The 18,179-nt window shown below is 42.0% G+C and overlaps 1 protein-coding gene across 1 annotated transcript in view; it reads right to left on the bottom strand.

Moving 5' to 3' along the window:
* Plb1 (phospholipase B1) overlaps window positions 1–17,884 on the bottom strand; it is a 130,595-nt gene extending 112,711 nt beyond the window's left edge. Inside the window, exons 1-2 of the mRNA XM_047523424.1 lie at window positions 17,759–17,884; window positions 11,769–11,932 (exon numbers count right to left, since the gene is read on the bottom strand). Of these exons, the coding sequence (XP_047379380.1) occupies window positions 11,769–11,820 (52 nt within the window). The 5' untranslated portion in view covers window positions 11,821–11,932; window positions 17,759–17,884. The remainder of the gene's footprint in view (window positions 1–11,768; window positions 11,933–17,758) is intronic.
* Window positions 17,885–18,179: the final 295 nt, after the last annotated feature.

Genomic DNA, 18,179 nt, shown 5'->3' on the forward strand with positions numbered 1-18,179 from the left:
CCTCTCTTACAACGACTTGCTCCTATTTTGGTGCTTAATTCTTCTCCAGTGACTTTATGCAGATCCATTCTCTCCCCAGAGGGTTCCTCATATTTGGCTTCCTATCTGCCAGTCAGACTCAGCCCAACGTGGGTCCTTCGAAGGGTGCTTAACTAATTGACAGCAGCGAAAACGCAACTTGATAAAAAGGATGATTGACATCGAAGTCCTAGAGATCCACAAGGCACAGGTGACATTCTGGGAAAGTAGAGCTCCTGAGATCCCAGAGGAAATCCCAAAACTGTGCTGGCTGCTCAGGGCAGGAATTTGAGGTGTCCTAGGAGGTGGGGCAGGGATCAAGGTATGTGATGTCAAGGAGAGTCTGACACCTGAGTTCCAGTCACATGGGTGACCCTAGCAGGTGCCCTTCTCTCTTGCATCAATAATTTGAAGTTCTTGGGCCACCAGAAGTTCTCTACCTTTTTGCTCTTATTTGGAAAGATAGTATTCCTAAAAGGCTAGGAAGGACTTTCTCCATGGAGGGAGAGAAGCCAAACTCCAAGAAGAACTCCAAATTCATGCAAAAAACATGAACCCTCTCCACCTGCTTTAATAGGGAAAAGGTATTTCTTTGCTCTCACAATGAGTTCACCCAGCTCCCACCCTTGGTGCACATTGACAAGCCTGTCATGGGTGCGTTACCAAGGCAATGGATTTTTATTCACAGGCACGGCAATCTCCTGGGGAACTTCTGACCCATTCAAGGAAAATGAAATTCTAGCAAAAATTGTATGTTATCGGATACAGTGATTTCTTGCCAACTTGCTTTTGCCAATTGCAGTTTGGAGATAATGCTGTTTCTGTTTTATAGGCTGAAATTTTGAAAGCAGGAATCTGTTTGCGTATGTGTTGTTTCTTGAGTCTACTTTGAGATTTAAACAGAAGTTCAATTTTGTTTCTTTCCTCCCTTGGGCTCTATTGTCACACAGAGCACTGCAAACGGCCCTGGCTCTGGACTCTGCCTTGGAACTGAATTCAGGCTCTATTATTTACTAGCAGGATGACCTTGGTCGAGTTCCTTAACTTCTCGGTTTTCTCATCTGTAGAATGGGGGTAATGGCGTGGTCTGTCTCACACGGGAGCTGGTACATAGTCAGCTTGCTGCACCTGTGCATTCTGTAGCCACAGGTTCAACCAATTGCAGACGAGAAATATTAGAAAAAATTGTGTCTATACTGAATATATACAGATTTTTCCCTCAACAATACAGTATCATAGCTATTTATATTGGATTAGGTATTAAGTCATCAAGAGATGACTCAAAATATACAGGGCAAGGGATACACAAATACTATGCATTTTATATGAGGAATTTGTGCATCCGTCGATGCACAACTGTTACGGGTGGGGGTTGTCCTGGTATAATTGTAAGTGCTTAGCATGAGACCTGGCTGTTCCAGGGAACCTCACACAATGAATCTAGTTTGAAGTCATCCCTGAATGGTAATGTCCCAAGTGCCCAACAGAATGAACAGTTAAATCCTCTTTGAAGACTATTACCTTCATTCTAGGCCTCAAAGAATCTCACAAATAAACTTTAAAGGAGTCTGAATAGCACACAATAAAAAGTAACCAAGCACATGAAAAAAAGATATCCATGAGCAAGAATTAGCAGGGAAAGAAAAGCTCAAACAAATCACAAAAACTGGATACTGAAATTACCAGACAAAAACTATGAAATGGCAATGGTCTAAAAATAATGAAGACTTGAGGTCTTTATAGGAAGCCAAAATTATATAAAAATTGTAAATTTGGTAAAGAACTAAATGTAAAGCAAGTGTAAAAAAATGAAATCACCAATTTTCAAAATCTACAAAGATCAACTTTAATAGCAAATTACACATCACTGAAGGAGAATGAGTAAACTAAATATGTCATAATAAATTCCTTAGAATGTGTACAGAAAAAAGAGGGTTAAGTTAGAAGAGAGGCTAGAAGACATCTTGCATGAAATGAAAAAGCCAAACAAACATTCCGTCAGCATTGCCTCCAAAACAGAATTAGTGGAACAGAGGTAATAATTCGAGGGTTATTAACCAAGAATTCTTGAAAACTGATGCAAGGTGTCAAGCCGCAGATCCAGGATGCGCTACAAATGCCAAGCAAGAGAGACTCACATAAATTGATAAACTCAGAAACAAACCTGCAAATAGAATGTGGTGTATTACTCCAAAGACGGCCATGGCATTTCCTCCCATGTGCATGGCCTTTGGTGACGAAACTTGTAACTCTGTGAAATCCTTCCCCTTGAATCTGTGTTGGCCTTGAAACTTGTATTGAACCACAGAAGCAGTAGAAGTGACTTTGGGACCTAAGTATTAGAAAACCTGTGGCATCTATTTGTGTTCTTTTCGAGTCCCCATGTAAAGAAGTTGAGGCTGTGTGGAGGAGCACCAAGACAGTACAGTTGACAGTGTCCCCAAACATGTCCCCCTCCAAGTCAATTCCAGATGATACTATGCAGAAATAGGGACTGAATGTCTCTGCTGAGGTATTACAAATTGCAGACCCACTGAATTGTGAGTAAATACAAAGGATGCTGCTCTAAGTCTCTAAGATTTAGTGCAATTTGCTCTGCAGACAGCAGAAGAAAACTCCAACATGTAACAATCAACTAAATAAAAACTAGTTCCTTGAAAATATAACAAAGTTGACAAACTTCTGATAACATGAATCAAATGAATCAAAGGAAAAGGAGGTTGGGTGTGACTCAGTAGTAGAGTGTGTGCTCAGCATGCATAAGATCCTGGGTTCAATCTCCAGTCTCCTACCAAAAAAAAAAAAAAAAGAAGAAGAAAAGGGAAAAGTCCCAAGTAACCAGTTTTAAAAACAAAAGCGGGGGGTACATAACTACAAAAACTGCAGATTTTCGAAGAGATACTAATAGAAACATCATACACAAAATTTATGCCAAAAATTTGGAAAATCTACTCAAAATGGATACTCTCTTGGAATAAAACTTTCCCAAAGCTGATTTAAAAAGAAATATAAAATTTAACTAATTCTATAACCATTGAAAAATGAACTCAGTAGTTAAAAAATCTACCAAAAATAATATTACTAAACATTAGAGGGGAAAGTCCCATTACTATTTCAGAAAATTTGACCCAGCTATTCCACTCCTAGGCCTATACCCAAAGGACTTAAAAGCAGAATACTACAAAGATGCAGCCACATCAATGTTCATAGCTGCTCAATTCACAATAGCCAGATTGTGGAACCAACCTAGATGTCCTTCAATTGATGAATGGATAAAGAAACTGTGGTATATTTATACAATGGAATATTACTCAGCCATAAAGAATAATAAAATTATGGCATTTGCAGGCAAATGGATAAAATTGGAGAATATTATGCTAAGTGAGATAGCCAATCTCAAAAAACCAAAGGAAGAATGATCTCGCTGATAAGCGGATGATGACACATAATGGGGGGAAGGGGGCAAGAATGGAGGAAGGAGGGACTGTATAGAGGGAAAAGAGGGGTGGGAGGGGTGGGGGGGAAGGGAAAAATAACAGAATGAATCAAACAACATTACCCTATGTAAATGTATGATTATGCAAATGGTATGCCGTTACTCCATGTACAGAGAATCAACATGTATCCCATTTGTTTACAATAAAAAGAAAAAAAAATCACACTGCAGCCAGATAGAGGTTGTCAGTTTGGGCACAGGCTGAGAGGCATTTGTGTAGTAGATTAAAGGCAGATAAATATCAGCTGGCTAGACAATGGAGTTGGCATCCTTTTTTTTTTTTTAAACATTCCAGGAGCCTAACATTTTGCCAAGGTTCTTCTATGAGTAGATACTGAGATGACCATAGCTATAATACAATTTGTTATAAAAACTTGGAAAGAGGATCTCACTCATATAGTTACAGAAAAATATCAATACTCTAACATCAAAATACCTGATTATGAACAATGTTTTTTGGGGGCACACCATCCATAATGAATTAGTTGCAATATATACTGGTCAACTGCTAAATGAATTCTACTTAATGTGTGCATATGGGATAGAAAATAACAAATTACATTTGTGGAAATAGTGTAGAGTCTCAGTCTTCAAATAATCAATCTTAATGCTGTTTTAACTGTTAAGAACAGAAGCTGTGGTCCGTTGACATTAGTCCTAGCAAGTTAAGAACAATTAATATGTGAATTACGTTGGTATCAAGGTATATGGGATGTGGGAGAGAGAAACTTTTTATGTGATCAACACTTCAAAACATTATAAATCAGCTTCAGCAATAATTTTGGTCATAATTTCCTTAAATTCTTATAATAATTAAGAAGCTGTGACTAAAACCTCTTAATTCTCTGCTCTATATCTCTAGGATAGAAATTTTGGAGATAGTTAAAATAAATAAAGTCTTTTTAAATATTTTAATTGCTCTCACTGAAATTCTCTGATGAACCATAAATATTAATTAACCATGTACATGAATTAATGAACCACAAAAATGAATTCTCTGATAAATTTCTTCTTTGGAAAATCTACTGTTTTGCTTGGATTTCTCCAATCTATATGAAAAGAAATTTTCCCAGGGGACCATTAGTCTCCTAACAATTTTCTTTGTTAATCTCTGTGTCATTGTGTTCTATTTAAATACTTTCAACTTATGAATAATAAACAAATATGTTAAATCAAAAAAGAATAGGATCACTTCCAAATTCATTTTATGAGAATTCATAATACTGAAGCTACTATCCAGAAAGACAGTGGGATAAAAATATTATAGTTCACAATAAGGAAAAAAATTAAAGAAGACCTTAGAAGATGATAAAATCTCCCATGCTCCTGGATAGGCAAAACTAATATTGTCAAAATGGCCATACTACCAAAAGTGTTATACAGATTCAATGCAATTCCTATTAAAATCTCAATGACATTCTTCATAGAAATAGAAAAAGCAATCATGAAATTCATTCAGAAATATAAGAGGCCCGGAATAGCCAAAGCAATCCTTAGCAAGAAGAGTGAAGCAGGAGGCATCACAATACCAGACCTTAAACTATATTACAGAGAATAGTAACAAAATGTCATGGTATTGGCACCAAAATAGACATGTAGACCAATGGTACAAAGTAGAAGACACAGATACAAACCCACATAAATACAGTTATCTCATACTAGACAAAGGTGCCAAAAATATACATTGGAGAAAAGATAACCTATTCAACAAACGGTGCTGGGAAAACTGGAAATCCATATACAGCAAAATGAATTTAAACCTCTATCTCTCACCCTGCTCAAAAATCAACTTAAAGTGGATCAAAGACTTAGGCACTAAAACAGAGACCCTGCGCCTACTAGAAGAAAAAGTAGGCCCAAATCTTCATCATGTGGACTTAGGACCAGACTTCCTTAACAAGACTCCTAAAGCACAAGAAGTAAAATCAAGACTCAATAAATGGGATGAATTCAAACTAAAAAGCTTCTTCTCAGCAAAGGAAACAATCAATAATTTAAAGAGAGAGCCTACAGAATCGGAGAAAATCTTTACCACACGCACCTCAGATAGAACACTCATCTCCAAGCTACATAAAGAACTCAAAAAACTTAACATAAAAAAGTAAATAACCCAATCAATAAAAGAGCTAAGGAAGTGAACAGACACTTCACAGAAGAAGAAATACAATTGATCAACAAAGATAGGAAAAAATGTTCATCATCTCTTGCAATTAGAGAAATGCAAATCAAAACTGCTTTAAGAGCTCATCTCCCTCCAGTCAGAAAGGCAATCATCAAGAATACAAGCAATAATAAGTGTTGGCGAGGATGTGGGTAAAAAGGTACACTCCTACATTGTCAGTGGGACTGCAGATTAGCGAAACCACGTTGGAAAGCAGTAAGGAGATTCCTCAGAAAACTTGGAATGGAACCACCATTTGACCCAGCTATCCCGTTCCTCCATTTATACCCAAAGGACTTAAAATCAGCATACTACAGTGATGCAGCCACATTAATATTTATAGAAGCTTAATTCACAATAGCAAATCTATGGAATCAATCAAGATGCCCTTCAACAGATGAATGGATAAAGAAAATGTGGTACATATGCACACTGGAATATTACTTAGTCTTAAAGAATGAAATTATGGCATTTGCAGGTAAATGAATGGAACTGGAAAGTATCATGCTATGTGAAATAAACCAGCCAAAAAACCAACAGCCAAATGTTTTCTCTGATAAGTGGATACTGATCCCTAGTGGTGGGTGGGTAGGGAAGAATGAAGGAACTTTGAATTGTACAGAGGGGAGGGAGGGGTGTACAGTGGGTAGGGAAGGGAAGGATGGTTGATTGTGAGACAGACATTACCCTATAGACATGTCAAAAAAAATAACAAAATAAAATAAAAATTATAATTCAATCTAATTCATGAACACATAAGAAAAAAAATTTAAACAAATGTTAGCAAAGTCTAGCAATATATAAAAATAAAACATACCATGATCAACTTCATTCTAACTAGGAACATATAGATGGTTCAATATTATCAAATCTATTAATATAATTTAACATAATAATAAATCTAAGGGGAAAGAATCACACTTGATTATTTTAAGAGATGCTGAAAATTCTGTTACAAATTTAATATTGATTTCTGGTTAATATGTCCAATGAAATGGAAACTTATGACTACTTCCTTAATGTGACCACACATTATATATACATTTATGTATCACTCCCAAAGGTCATCATCAACCTGAATAAGGAAACCCTCATTTCCCATTGCCTTTGGGAACCCTGAGACTACTGTCATTAGAAATATGAAAACATACCCAACTTCTTTTGTAAGAGAAATTAAAATATCATTTCTCATCTGTGACATTTACAAAAATTCAAAGGTCTAGATACACACTCAATTATCGAGTTGTAGAAAAATGGCATTTTCATATACATATTTGGTGAGGATGCAAAAATGGTATAATCCTTAAGGAGGAAGATTTAATAATAACTAACAAAATTGTATGTGGGTTTATCCTTTGACCCAGAAATCCCCAGTTCTGCGATTTTATCCTAAGCTATGTTTTTCCAACAACACAAAAGGACATTGCCCATGACAGCATTACTCCTAACAGCAAAATATTAGAAATAAACTAAACCCCCATATCAGGAGACTGGTGAAATACATATAATACATAATAGAATATTCTACAGTTGGAAGAAATTGAAGATCTCTAAACTTACATAGTTAACTTCATGATATGCAGTTTAGTGGGAAAAATCAAGATGCAAAAAAGTATATAGAAGGTTATCTTTTAAGATAAAGAAAAATAAGAATAACATTTTCAAAAAACAGAAAACGTGAAACTGGTTACCTACCTTGGTGGTAGAAATGGGATGGAAAGGCTAAATAAGGGGACAGAAATTCTTTGAGTATATCTTTTCATATGATTTTGACTTTGGAATCATGTTAACGTTTTACATATTCAAAAAATAAAGTGATATCAACAAGAAACACTAAACAATATTAACAGACAAGTTTAGCGTGTCAATTACATAATCATAATGTAGAGGGGAATAAAGGGAAAAAAAGGTGTAATCCAAGTGATTTTGAACACAGTATTTCTATTAGACATACCAAGAAGGCTGGGTTCCAAGAACAAAAGAATGGCAAAGAAATCCTGACCTTTATTTGTTCAGGATTGTTTCAGTGTTATTTTCATAGCAACTCCAGTATTATAGGACTTAGAAGATGAATAAGTGCATCAATACATTTTGTAACTTAAATATGCACTGTGAGAGAAGGATAATATAGGTATAAAATAGGTGAAGGAGATGAAAAAGACTAATTCTGACTGAAGTTAAAGATATCTGCATAAATTCACTGTATTTTTTTCCTAAGAAAACTATATTTCTAAGCTCTTGTCACCCAAAGGGCCTAGACATAGACTCCAGCAGCAATAAACATTCCTAGCACAAAAACCTTGGTTCCTAAACAGCAGCCCTTACCAATTGGAACTTTGAAGAAACAGCTAATTCCAGGAGTGGAAAATATAAGGTTAACCATATTCCACAGGAAATGGAATATCTTGTATAATGAAGTTCAAAAGTGTTTGAAAATTGAGGACAGAGGAGTCACCTTGAAGGTGCTCTCACTGGACAAATCTGCCATAATAACTTAGGAATAAACATGAAAAATGAAATCAGAAAGGATGGCACATGCTTGTAATTCCAGATACTCAGGAGGCTGAGGTAGGAGGATTCAAAGTTCAAGACCAGCATGGGCAATTTAGTAAGACACTGCCTCAAAATAAATTATAAAAAAAAAAAAGACTGGGGATGCATCTCTGTGATAGAGCACTTGCCTAGCATGTGCAAGGTCCTGGGTTCAATCCCCAGTATGCATGATGATGGTGATGATGATGATGATGACGATGATAGGAAAGGAAAAGAAAATTACAACACACTGATTAATAAGAGAGTCTCAAATCCATTTCATGTGAAAAAGATAAAACATGAAAGTAGAAGGGAGACTAGTATAGTAGAAGAAGGGGACCAGGGAGAGTCAGGAGGGGAAGGAAGGGGAAGTTCGGGGAGTGAAGTTGACCACGTTATATTGTGCTCATGTCAGACTATGTAGTGACAAATCCCACTATTACATATAACTATAATGTACCAATAAAGACTTGTTTGAGAAAGACACACACAAAGGGAAGGTGGCCATATAAACATGCAGGCACAGAACAGCATCATGTATTTACAAGCCAAGGAACATCATGGGATGTCAGCAGACACTAGAAGCTTGGAAGAGGTAAGGAGACACCCTTTCCGTGAGCCTTTAGGGGAATGTGGCTCTGTCAATACCTCAATTTTGGACTTTAAACCTCTAAAACTATGAGAAAATAAATATCTGCTGTTTTAAGTCACTCAGTTTGTGGTGATTTGTTTCAGCAGCCCTAGGGAAAGGATACAATGAGCAATGTTTGACCTTGCATTTTTAATTGCTTCATAATATATCTGGAAAAGCATATTATAGTATAAAATAATAATTATAACTAAAATATGCATTTATTTTGCTATTATTCTATGTTTTTACTTTTCAAATAAATTGATTCCATCCAAAAATGTTTAATTGAAAGATGGAATCTAGTCTAATGGATCTGTTCACTTGGGTGTCCTTCCTGAAGTTTTCAGAATCTTTTAGGATCAAACAAGATGACACATAAAAATCTGTGGTAAACTCCAGAGTTATAAACAGAATTTGATGATTTTAGAAATATGTATTAAAAACCAGACTGATGGTAAAAGATAAGACCAGTCAATTCACACATAAAGATGTACAAATAACCTTAAAATATGAATAATGATTAATTTCACTCATAATAAAAGAAATGGAAATTAAAAATTTTAAAAATATATTTAATTGAACTCCCCTACGAGAGAAAGGAATTCCATTCATGGAGGAATGTCAACTAATGATAGAAGGCAGAAAGAAGAATAGAAGCAAAAAAATCTGCATTTTATACTCACTCTGGTAATAATTCAGGCAAGAAACATCAGTGGGAAAATTACAGCACGCTGATTAAAAAGAGAGTCTAAAACCCCTGGGAAAACCCACTGGAAAAGTGGACAGTCACATGGGATCACAGTATCTTCCTGCAGATAGTTTATGAATCACAAAGAGGGGAGCTACCTTTATAAGGAGGAAATTTGGCAGGCACTACCTTAGCCAAATTATCAAATTTGACATCGCCAAGGAGGGAATTCACTAATATCACTTGTGTCCCCTACCTGAGGACACAAGTGGCACGCAGAGGACACGATATGAACTATGTTGGATTTCTGCCCAAAGAGTTTAATCTGATTTTAGCAAGATGCCTTAAAATCTAGCAACGTGGGAGGCTGAGCAGGAGGATCACAAGTTTGAGGTCAGCCTCAGCAATTTAGCAAGATCCTATCTCAAAATAAAAAATAAAATGGGCTGGGGACATAGCTCAGAAAATGGCCCTCAGTTAAACTCCCAGTACCAAAGAAAAAAGAAAACAAACACACATGCACAATTTGGATGGATCCAATTTAAGGTGTGTGGGCATGTCCATGTACAACACACCCCCACCAACACACACAAAGCCGAATTTCTTAGAGACACAAAAGAAAGAAACAAATAAAAAGGCTAAAGAATTATTCTAGATTTAAAGAGACTGAAGATGCAGGACAAATAAATGCAATGTGTAGTCTCTGATGAATCTAAAAAGCAAGGACTGAAAAAAAAAAGTCTATTGACTCACTACATTATCAGATTAACGGAGCAAATTACACAATCAACTCAATAAATGACTAAAAAGGACTAGACAACAATTCCACATCCACTTACAACTTCCAAAAATTTTCTTTGCAAATTAGGAGGCTGCGGCCATCAGCCCAGATGGTCAGGGCTTGGTTAATAATTGCCATACTCCGGATTTTTTGTCCCTGCTTCCAACTCAGGACCAACCAGAGAAAGACAAATAGAGCATAAGATGCCAACCTGTGCCCCTCACCTCCCGTGTCCCCGCGCCAGCAGCCTGCAATCAGAGCAGACCCGAAGCTTTCCTACTCCCCAGCCTGTCTTTGGGTCTCCACCAAAAGGCAAATTATGGGGCTCACTCTGGCAAGCTCTGAATAAATAGCCTCTGTTTGTTCTCATTTGATGGTCTTCACTTACTTTCACAAAATTGAGAATTTCACCCAGCCAAAAAAAGTCACCATAAAGATAATGGAAAGACCACTTTGGAGTGGGAGAAAATATTTGCCATACGTGTATCACCACCAAAGAACCAGTGTGCAGCACACATGGGGAACCTCTAAAAGTCAATGGAAAAAGACTCAAGTAAAGAAAACTGGGAAAAGACCTGAAGAAAAGAGGAATTTAATGATTGAGAAGCATGAAAAAAATTCCTCAGCATCTTCACTAATCGGGAAATGCAACAGCCTGAGCAGGCCCTGTTCATCTCCCCTGAGGCTCCTGAGGCTACTGGCTTGTCCCAGGTGAGCAGCAGGGGGCAGGCGGAGCGGGGGACCGAGCAGGCCAGGTCTCTGCCCCAGACCTCTCTACCTCTGGAGCTCAAGTCTCTTCCTGCTCCACACCCCAGCATCTCATCTAAAGAGGTTGAAAGTCATGTTTAAGGACCCAAGAGTGTAAAGATTCTACCTTCCTAATCCAAGGAAGAATCAGAGAGGGGGAGGAGAGGCTCATGACCATCAGCGCCAGGAGGAACGAAAACCCGGCTGTAGCCCACATAGTTCTGTCGAGGCTTAGTAGCCTCTTCTAGAATTTCTCATCCTGATCTATCTTCCTGTGTCCTTTCAGCAATAAACAAAGCCCATCAATAGTAATAGTAATAATCAAAGCGCTATTTTCATTTTAAAGATGTGAAAAATCAAGATCCAGGGAGTTCGAAGAACTTGCCCAAGGCCACACAGCACCAAGAGCTAGAACACAGGTCTCTGGGACTCTACACCACGGCTTTCTCCCCCACCATGGCACTGCAGGTTGACTGCATTTCTTACCTGCAATCCCCATCCCCCAGCCTCTGGGACACTTAACCCTGGTCACTTTGCAGACAGGTCCACCTCCCATCCAACAAGAGACAAACCAGCCTTCTTGTGTTCTAACTGTTCCTTTTGTGCTTTATCTCATCGAAAGGGCACACCATGCTCCCAAAGTCTGTGCCTAAGCGATAGAGGACACCAGCAGGGCCGAGGCATCGGCTGCCTCTGGGCAGAAGGCACGCTTACCTTGCCCCAGCAGTAGCAGCCCCACGAGGAACACGCCTGACCGCAGCCCCATGTCAGATTGCTCCAGGTGTCTCAGGCCTCTGAGTGAATGGCTTCCTTCCGCAGGTGGATGGACTAGGACGCCTCCTGCTGCTTTTATGCTCCTCTGTGATCTGATAGTGCACCTGTCATAAATTTTACTGTGTTCACCTTTGAAAAGGGGCAGAGACTGGCTGTAAATGATAAATATTAACAATGAGGCAGAGGAGTGAAAACAGGTAGCATGTTCTAGTCACAGACACCAGGTCCCCACAGCTGCCTTCATGCAGCCTTCCGTGGTGACAGGTGACCAGAAATCATCAGTAGCTGATGCCTTCATGCAGCCTTCTGTGGTGACAGGTGACCAGAAATCAACAATAGCTGCTGGGAGGAGTGTAGACCTGGAAATCCCAGATGCTGGGCTGCAATTCCAAATCCACCACAGCCATGGGAACTTGGGCATGTCCCCTAACTTGGCTTCAACTTTCTCAACTGTCAACCCAGAGATAAAAGACCCAGGAAGTAAAAGTATTCTGTAATAAATGTAAACCGTAATGTCCCCTCCGAATAGGGACCAAGTTCTCTTCTTAGTCCAGAACCGAGTCCCACCATGTCTGAGGCGTGCCACCAGGTTCTCTGGTGTATATGACACAGGGAGGTTTGTTTGTCCCCCCCCTCCTCCAACCCACGAGTGACTGATAGCGTTGGGCCCATACGCACACCACATATTTATTGTCTGCATGTTGAATTGGGAGTCGCAAGCCAGGGAGGTGAGCTGTGGAGCTGAGTTTGACACAATCGGCAGTTTCCTTTGGGCACACGAAGTCAGGAATGTTGGATGGGGTCTAAGTGGGGCAGACAGAACTGTAATTGAAAACCCAAGTGACAAAATTCCTTGAGGGTGAAATTTTCACTTTTCCCCACCAAAAAAAAAAAAAAAAATTGTGGTTGATATGCAAAAATATGTTTAAACTGTCCTTGACTTGAGGCCACCCTGTGACAGCAGGACTGAGAGTCTGACTCCTAGGATCTGGCTTGGAGTCCCACGCTGGTTCCCATCCCACATCTTGTCATTATGACCAACCTGGGCATTTTTCTCATATTTGAAAAATCAGAGTTATAGTTCTGTAGTCTTGAGCCGAAAGTGAAGTGGGCAGCCCTTTATTCCTACAGCCTTGTTCCTGGGTTATTGTCTTCCTTTCTCAGCTGCTCAGTAAAATATGACGTGGGTGATCACTGATGTAGCCATGCCACATGCTGAGCCTCAGCCTCAGGACTGCATGGGGCTCTTGGGTCATGGTAGGACGTGGGCACTGACACACTAGCCCCAGGGCTGGTGCTGGAAGAAGGCAGCATGCACAGAAAAGGAAGAAGAAAATGTACCTAAGGTCAAGGTCTACAGGGATCGTTTGAGCACAGATGCTTCTAAGTACCTGGACACTTATCTACTTTACTTAACTGCCCACAAGTTCAATGAGAGCCACAGCATCTGTCTCTGGTAGGATGTCAGGAGTCCGGCCAGATCATGCCACCACCAGCTTTGAGGAACATCACTGAACCTGCTTGGATGGAGTGAACGTCCACAGGTTCCCACTCATTCATAGTCCAGTTGGAGGTGGGCGGCGAGGATGCCGGATCAAGGGCAGAAGCAGCCTGCCCTACACTCGCTTCTGTCTCTGCACCTCTGCATGGCCACCATGGTCCAACTGGGCTGGCCACATGCCAGACTCTAACCTCTTTACATTTAGAAAAATTGAGAAATGCCTTTTTAGAAACAGTTTTTAATCTCTGAGAGGCACTGTGATATAAGACAGACTGAACTGCCTTTTAGATTGGAGGAGCTTGGAGTCCCATCAATGTATCCAGCAATCCTCATCAGCTGTGAGTGCGGGGAAACAGCAGCACTTCACGGCCACTTCTGCCGGGCACCATGGTGGCCCCTTGACACGTGAACTTGAGTGACACCTGCTTTCTATGTGTCTATGAAAACAAGGGGGCAAGTAGTCATCTAAAGCCAGAGACAAACTCTGTCACTTGTCCATAAACTTTGTCTTCTGATTTTCTGTTAATGGGACAGTTCCTGGATAAACAAAGATGCTCCAGTGCAGATTTGGGGGACAGAGCCAGGTTCATGAACTCCCTCCCAGATGAAGGATGGCAGTGCATGCCTTGCTCGGTAGGCTTCTAGGAGACCGAAAAGCTGAGCAGCTGCTGTTTTCCAAGAATCCACAAGGGGGTGCTAGACCAAGCCTCTAGTTCAGGGCCTCCATGAATTAAAACAGGATGGGCCTTAGAAGAGAGGGTTATAACTCATTATTAGTCAAAGAATTTAACTTGGTGAATGATTAACTCTCTGGGGAAAAAATGAAATAGAACACAAAATAGCTGAGGGTAAGTAATGTATTAGGGAAACTTGGTACAGCCACATGTAGTGAGGTCATATGTATCTCTTAAGGAGGGTCATAGTCAAAAATATTTGAAAGTCACTATCTTATTAGAAATCCCCAGACTATGAGAAAAATAAGACTTAGATTTTTTTTTCTTCTGGTTAAAGGTGCAACTAGCCACAATTTCCTCGTGCTAGAGAATAGCTAGAAGCAATGCCTACAATGGCTCTGGGCCTCAGGAAGAAGGGTAAGGACAGGTTATGAGAGCAGAGCGTTAGTCAAATGACCCTCTCATCCCCTTCCTTCAACAAGGAAAACCCAGGCCCTCATGCCTGACTGAGCAGTAACCCCATGACAGGAAGTGTGCAGTGACCTGTCATCTTGGACGGGAACCCACTGGTACCTGTTTTCCAGCACAAGACCTGGGCACCCGTGTGAGGGAAACAGCGTCCAATGCTGGTAATGGGTCTGACTCAGGTGACCTCAGGCAGAGTGTTTGCTTACAATCAAGATGCTGAAACAAGAAGCGCTTCACTGAGGAGTGAAGAAGCATGAGAGAAAATGAAGAAGGGGACCGGGGTTGTAGCTCAGTGGGACAGCACATGCCTCGCATGCACCAGGCACTCGTTCAATCCTCAGTGCCACATAAATTTAAAAAAAGAAAAGATATTGTGCCCATCTAAAACTAAAAAACAACAATTTTTTTTAAAAAAAGAAAATGAAGAAGGAACCAAAAACTAGTTCTAGGAAAAAAAACACAAGTTTTAAGCGTCATATCCTTGTTAATGAATAGAGAAAGACTGACAGAGCAAATCCCTACAGAAAAGATGGTGAGTGCCTAAGACACTCAGCCTGCCTTGACCTTTGCTATATCCCTAGCATCTAGCACCGAATGAATAAATAACCGTCCGAATGATAATTAAATAATAATTATTATTCAGTAACAATAATTAAAGTCAGAGTAAAGGCAAGAGGTCAAGAATACTACAAAAACCCACTTGCAGAACATACTAGAAAAAAAAAGGAAAAATATAAGTCTCGTTTTAGGTTAGAGAACTGAGGAGAAAGAGAAGCACATTGCTCTCAATACCATGAAGCAGGATGAGAATAGACAGTGGAAAACACTGAAGTTCACGGTCATGGCTCTGCCCTAAGGTGACTGTTATCCCTCCACATGGTGGTTCTCCATGTTGGCTGCATGTTGGAGCTACCTGGGGAGATTTTCAAAAGGTACCTGTGCCTGGGGTTCGCCCTCACAATCTGATTTAGTTGGTCCAGAGTGCGACTTGAGCATCGGTTCTTTTTAAAGATTCTGATGTCCACCCAGGGCTGAGATGCCAGCCCAGTCAGAGCTCTCAGGGGACCACCAGGTACCCAGCACTCTGCTGCATCTGCAAGCCACAAGTTCACCAAAGCAGGACAGGCTATTGTCAGCAGGCAAGCTCAGTCTGACCTGGCGACCCCACTAGGGAGGAAACCTGTGGGATTACATGGGGTGAGATGCTGGGACTTATCTCTCAGACGTCAGGGGGTGGACGAACAAAGTGCTGGACCCTGGTGCCTGGAAAAGCCCAGGCCGCCGAGCACCCGGATGATGCTTTTTATCACCTATAGTCACTTCCTCTTCCTTCTGCCTGGGTTCCTTAGATCTGAGATTGGGCAGTGTGCAGAGCAGGCCCTGGGCACTGGGGAAGGGGTGAGATGAGCCTCACTTCATGGCCCGCTTCCTACCCAGCCATTAGCTCCGAGATGGCTCCGAGCCATTAGCACCATCTCTGTCTCACTGCCATTTACAGGTGGGGCGTGTGAGGCACCGGCAACCCAGGTTCCAACACTCTCCAAGTCACACAGACACTGACTGTCCCTTTTTCTCTCCTTCACCTCCCACCCTCTCTGAACTCTGAGGGGCCCCCAGAGCCCTGTTAGTGCTGACTAGGAATTTTATCAGTCGCGCTTCCCAACCTGTCCACCTGCCAGCTCACAGACGATGGGGGCATTTGTACAGCACAGCCCATCAGCAGAAGAGGCTAGCTTTGGTCGGAGATGAACAGCTGAGGGTCTTGAGCAGCTCTAGGACCCTCCTGTCAGTCCTGAAGGGCTAGAGGGGTCAGTGTCTTTTCCCACCTGTAATCCTTAATGCACCTACACCCAGGTTCGGAGTTAGGTAGCATTTGGTGAGCACGGGCTAGGTGCCAGACCTCTGGCCATTCAAGCTAATGAATGTCTCATTTAATAGCAGCTGCCTTCCTCAGGGGTTAAAAGTCCTGTCTAAGGTCACCCAACAGGAAGTTGAAAAGAAGGTTCTGGTCCAAGTCTCTGTCTCCACATCCATTCAGTTCTCTCCAATGTGACTGGGAGATGTGCAGAGTGAAATGACTTTAGTTGCCCTTCAGGAGGGAAACCCAGGCGAGGCTCTTGATCCTGAACTGGAGAGGATGGTCTTTGGCTCAGGTGCCCAGTTCAGTAGCAAAGCCTGGCAATGTGACCTTTCTCTCCTGGATCCTGAGTCTGAGGGACCCATTCAGTGATCAGTGTACAGCCTGGGCACTGGGGCCCTGGCAAACCTAGGGAGAAAGCACCACTTCTGCGGGTAGAAGACCCGTAACACTGTCCTCCTTGTTACCATCCCAGAAGGACCAAGAACTAGACAGGACCCTCTGACCCCTCAAAGTTGGATGGATGGACGGACACCCACTGTGTCTCCCCTTCTCCCTCTTCTTGGGGACAATCCCACCCTGTGGCAGAAAAACAACAGAGACTGGGTCAGAATCCAGTCCTCCTCTACTCCCACTATACAGAGGGGGAAACTGAGGCCAAGAGAAGCAGAGCTAGTCTGTGACTAAGAGCCTGAACTGGGTTTAGGACCCCCGGATCCAAGCCCAGTGTTCTTTCCCGCTCCTCTTCCAGGGTTGAATCATCAGTAGCATTGTGGCAATGCTATCTTTACTTCAGTTTTGCAGATAAGAAACTTAAAACCCAGGGAGGATTAGTAACTTGTCCAAATTGCTCAGCGATGAAGGGTAGGGCCCAGAGCTCTTGCCTCTGCACCACAGCCCAGGGTGACCAAGTTCAAGCCACAGAGACTCACTCAACATGCACCCTGTGCTAGCAGACACCAATAAAAAAGCCAGAGCCCACCCCCATCTCCACTCTAAGCAGGGGTCTCCTAGAGACAGCCTGGATCTTCCAGAATCAAGATGCTCTGCACCCAGCATGTCCTGCTCCTGGTGGCAGGGCCAGGGAGAGCCCTGGGGCGAGAAGTGGTGTAGAATTTGATGCTCTATCTACAGGAGATCCTGCAGGAACTCCTACATGGCTCATCTTTCCCTCACTCAACTCCCTTTGCATCCCATCTAGGGAAGCAGCAATCTGTCCTTCAAATCCAAAGGGAATAAGCAAGACTCCCAGTCTATCCACGGAAATCACGCCGAGAGGGTCCTGGTTCCCACAGCCCCAAGCAAGCATCCTGAGCTGACCTGCCTCCCTGGCCTGCATTCAGAACAGAGTGCTACCCAGGAAAGCCTTCTCCGGACTCAGGGCCTGGGGAGGAGCAAGAGCTCTCTAGACTCGTCCAGGGCAGCTTACCTGCAGGGGACAACACTCCATCTGCACCTCACGCACAGCTGCTGTGGAGTGGGGCCTCCGGACTTTTGGCTGTGGGGCAGGGGATTGCTGAGGCATGACGTCACAGCTTGGTCCAGAGCTGGGCTGTTGACACCACTAGACACTGGCACGTGGGTGTTAATGGCTTTGGCAGTGATGTACAAGCGTGTTTGCTTAGCCAGCTCCCTTTCAGTCACTGTTTTCAGTCACTGTTTACGTTTAATGGCACCACCTGGGGAGAGAGCTGTGGTGTGAGAGTGGGTGGGGAGAGGGTGAGGGGAGGCTGGGGCTGGACTTCCATCCCCAGGGCCCTGCTGCAGACCAGCTGGCAGGCTTGGCTGGGCAGAAGATCCGTGCTGAGCTTCAGCCACTGGGACATCCGGGCTGGACTGGGCGCCTTGCT

This window comes from Sciurus carolinensis, chromosome 13, assembly GCF_902686445.1.
Source record: "Sciurus carolinensis chromosome 13, mSciCar1.2, whole genome shotgun sequence".
In the NCBI taxonomy this organism is placed as follows: Eukaryota; Metazoa; Chordata; class Mammalia; order Rodentia; family Sciuridae; genus Sciurus; species Sciurus carolinensis.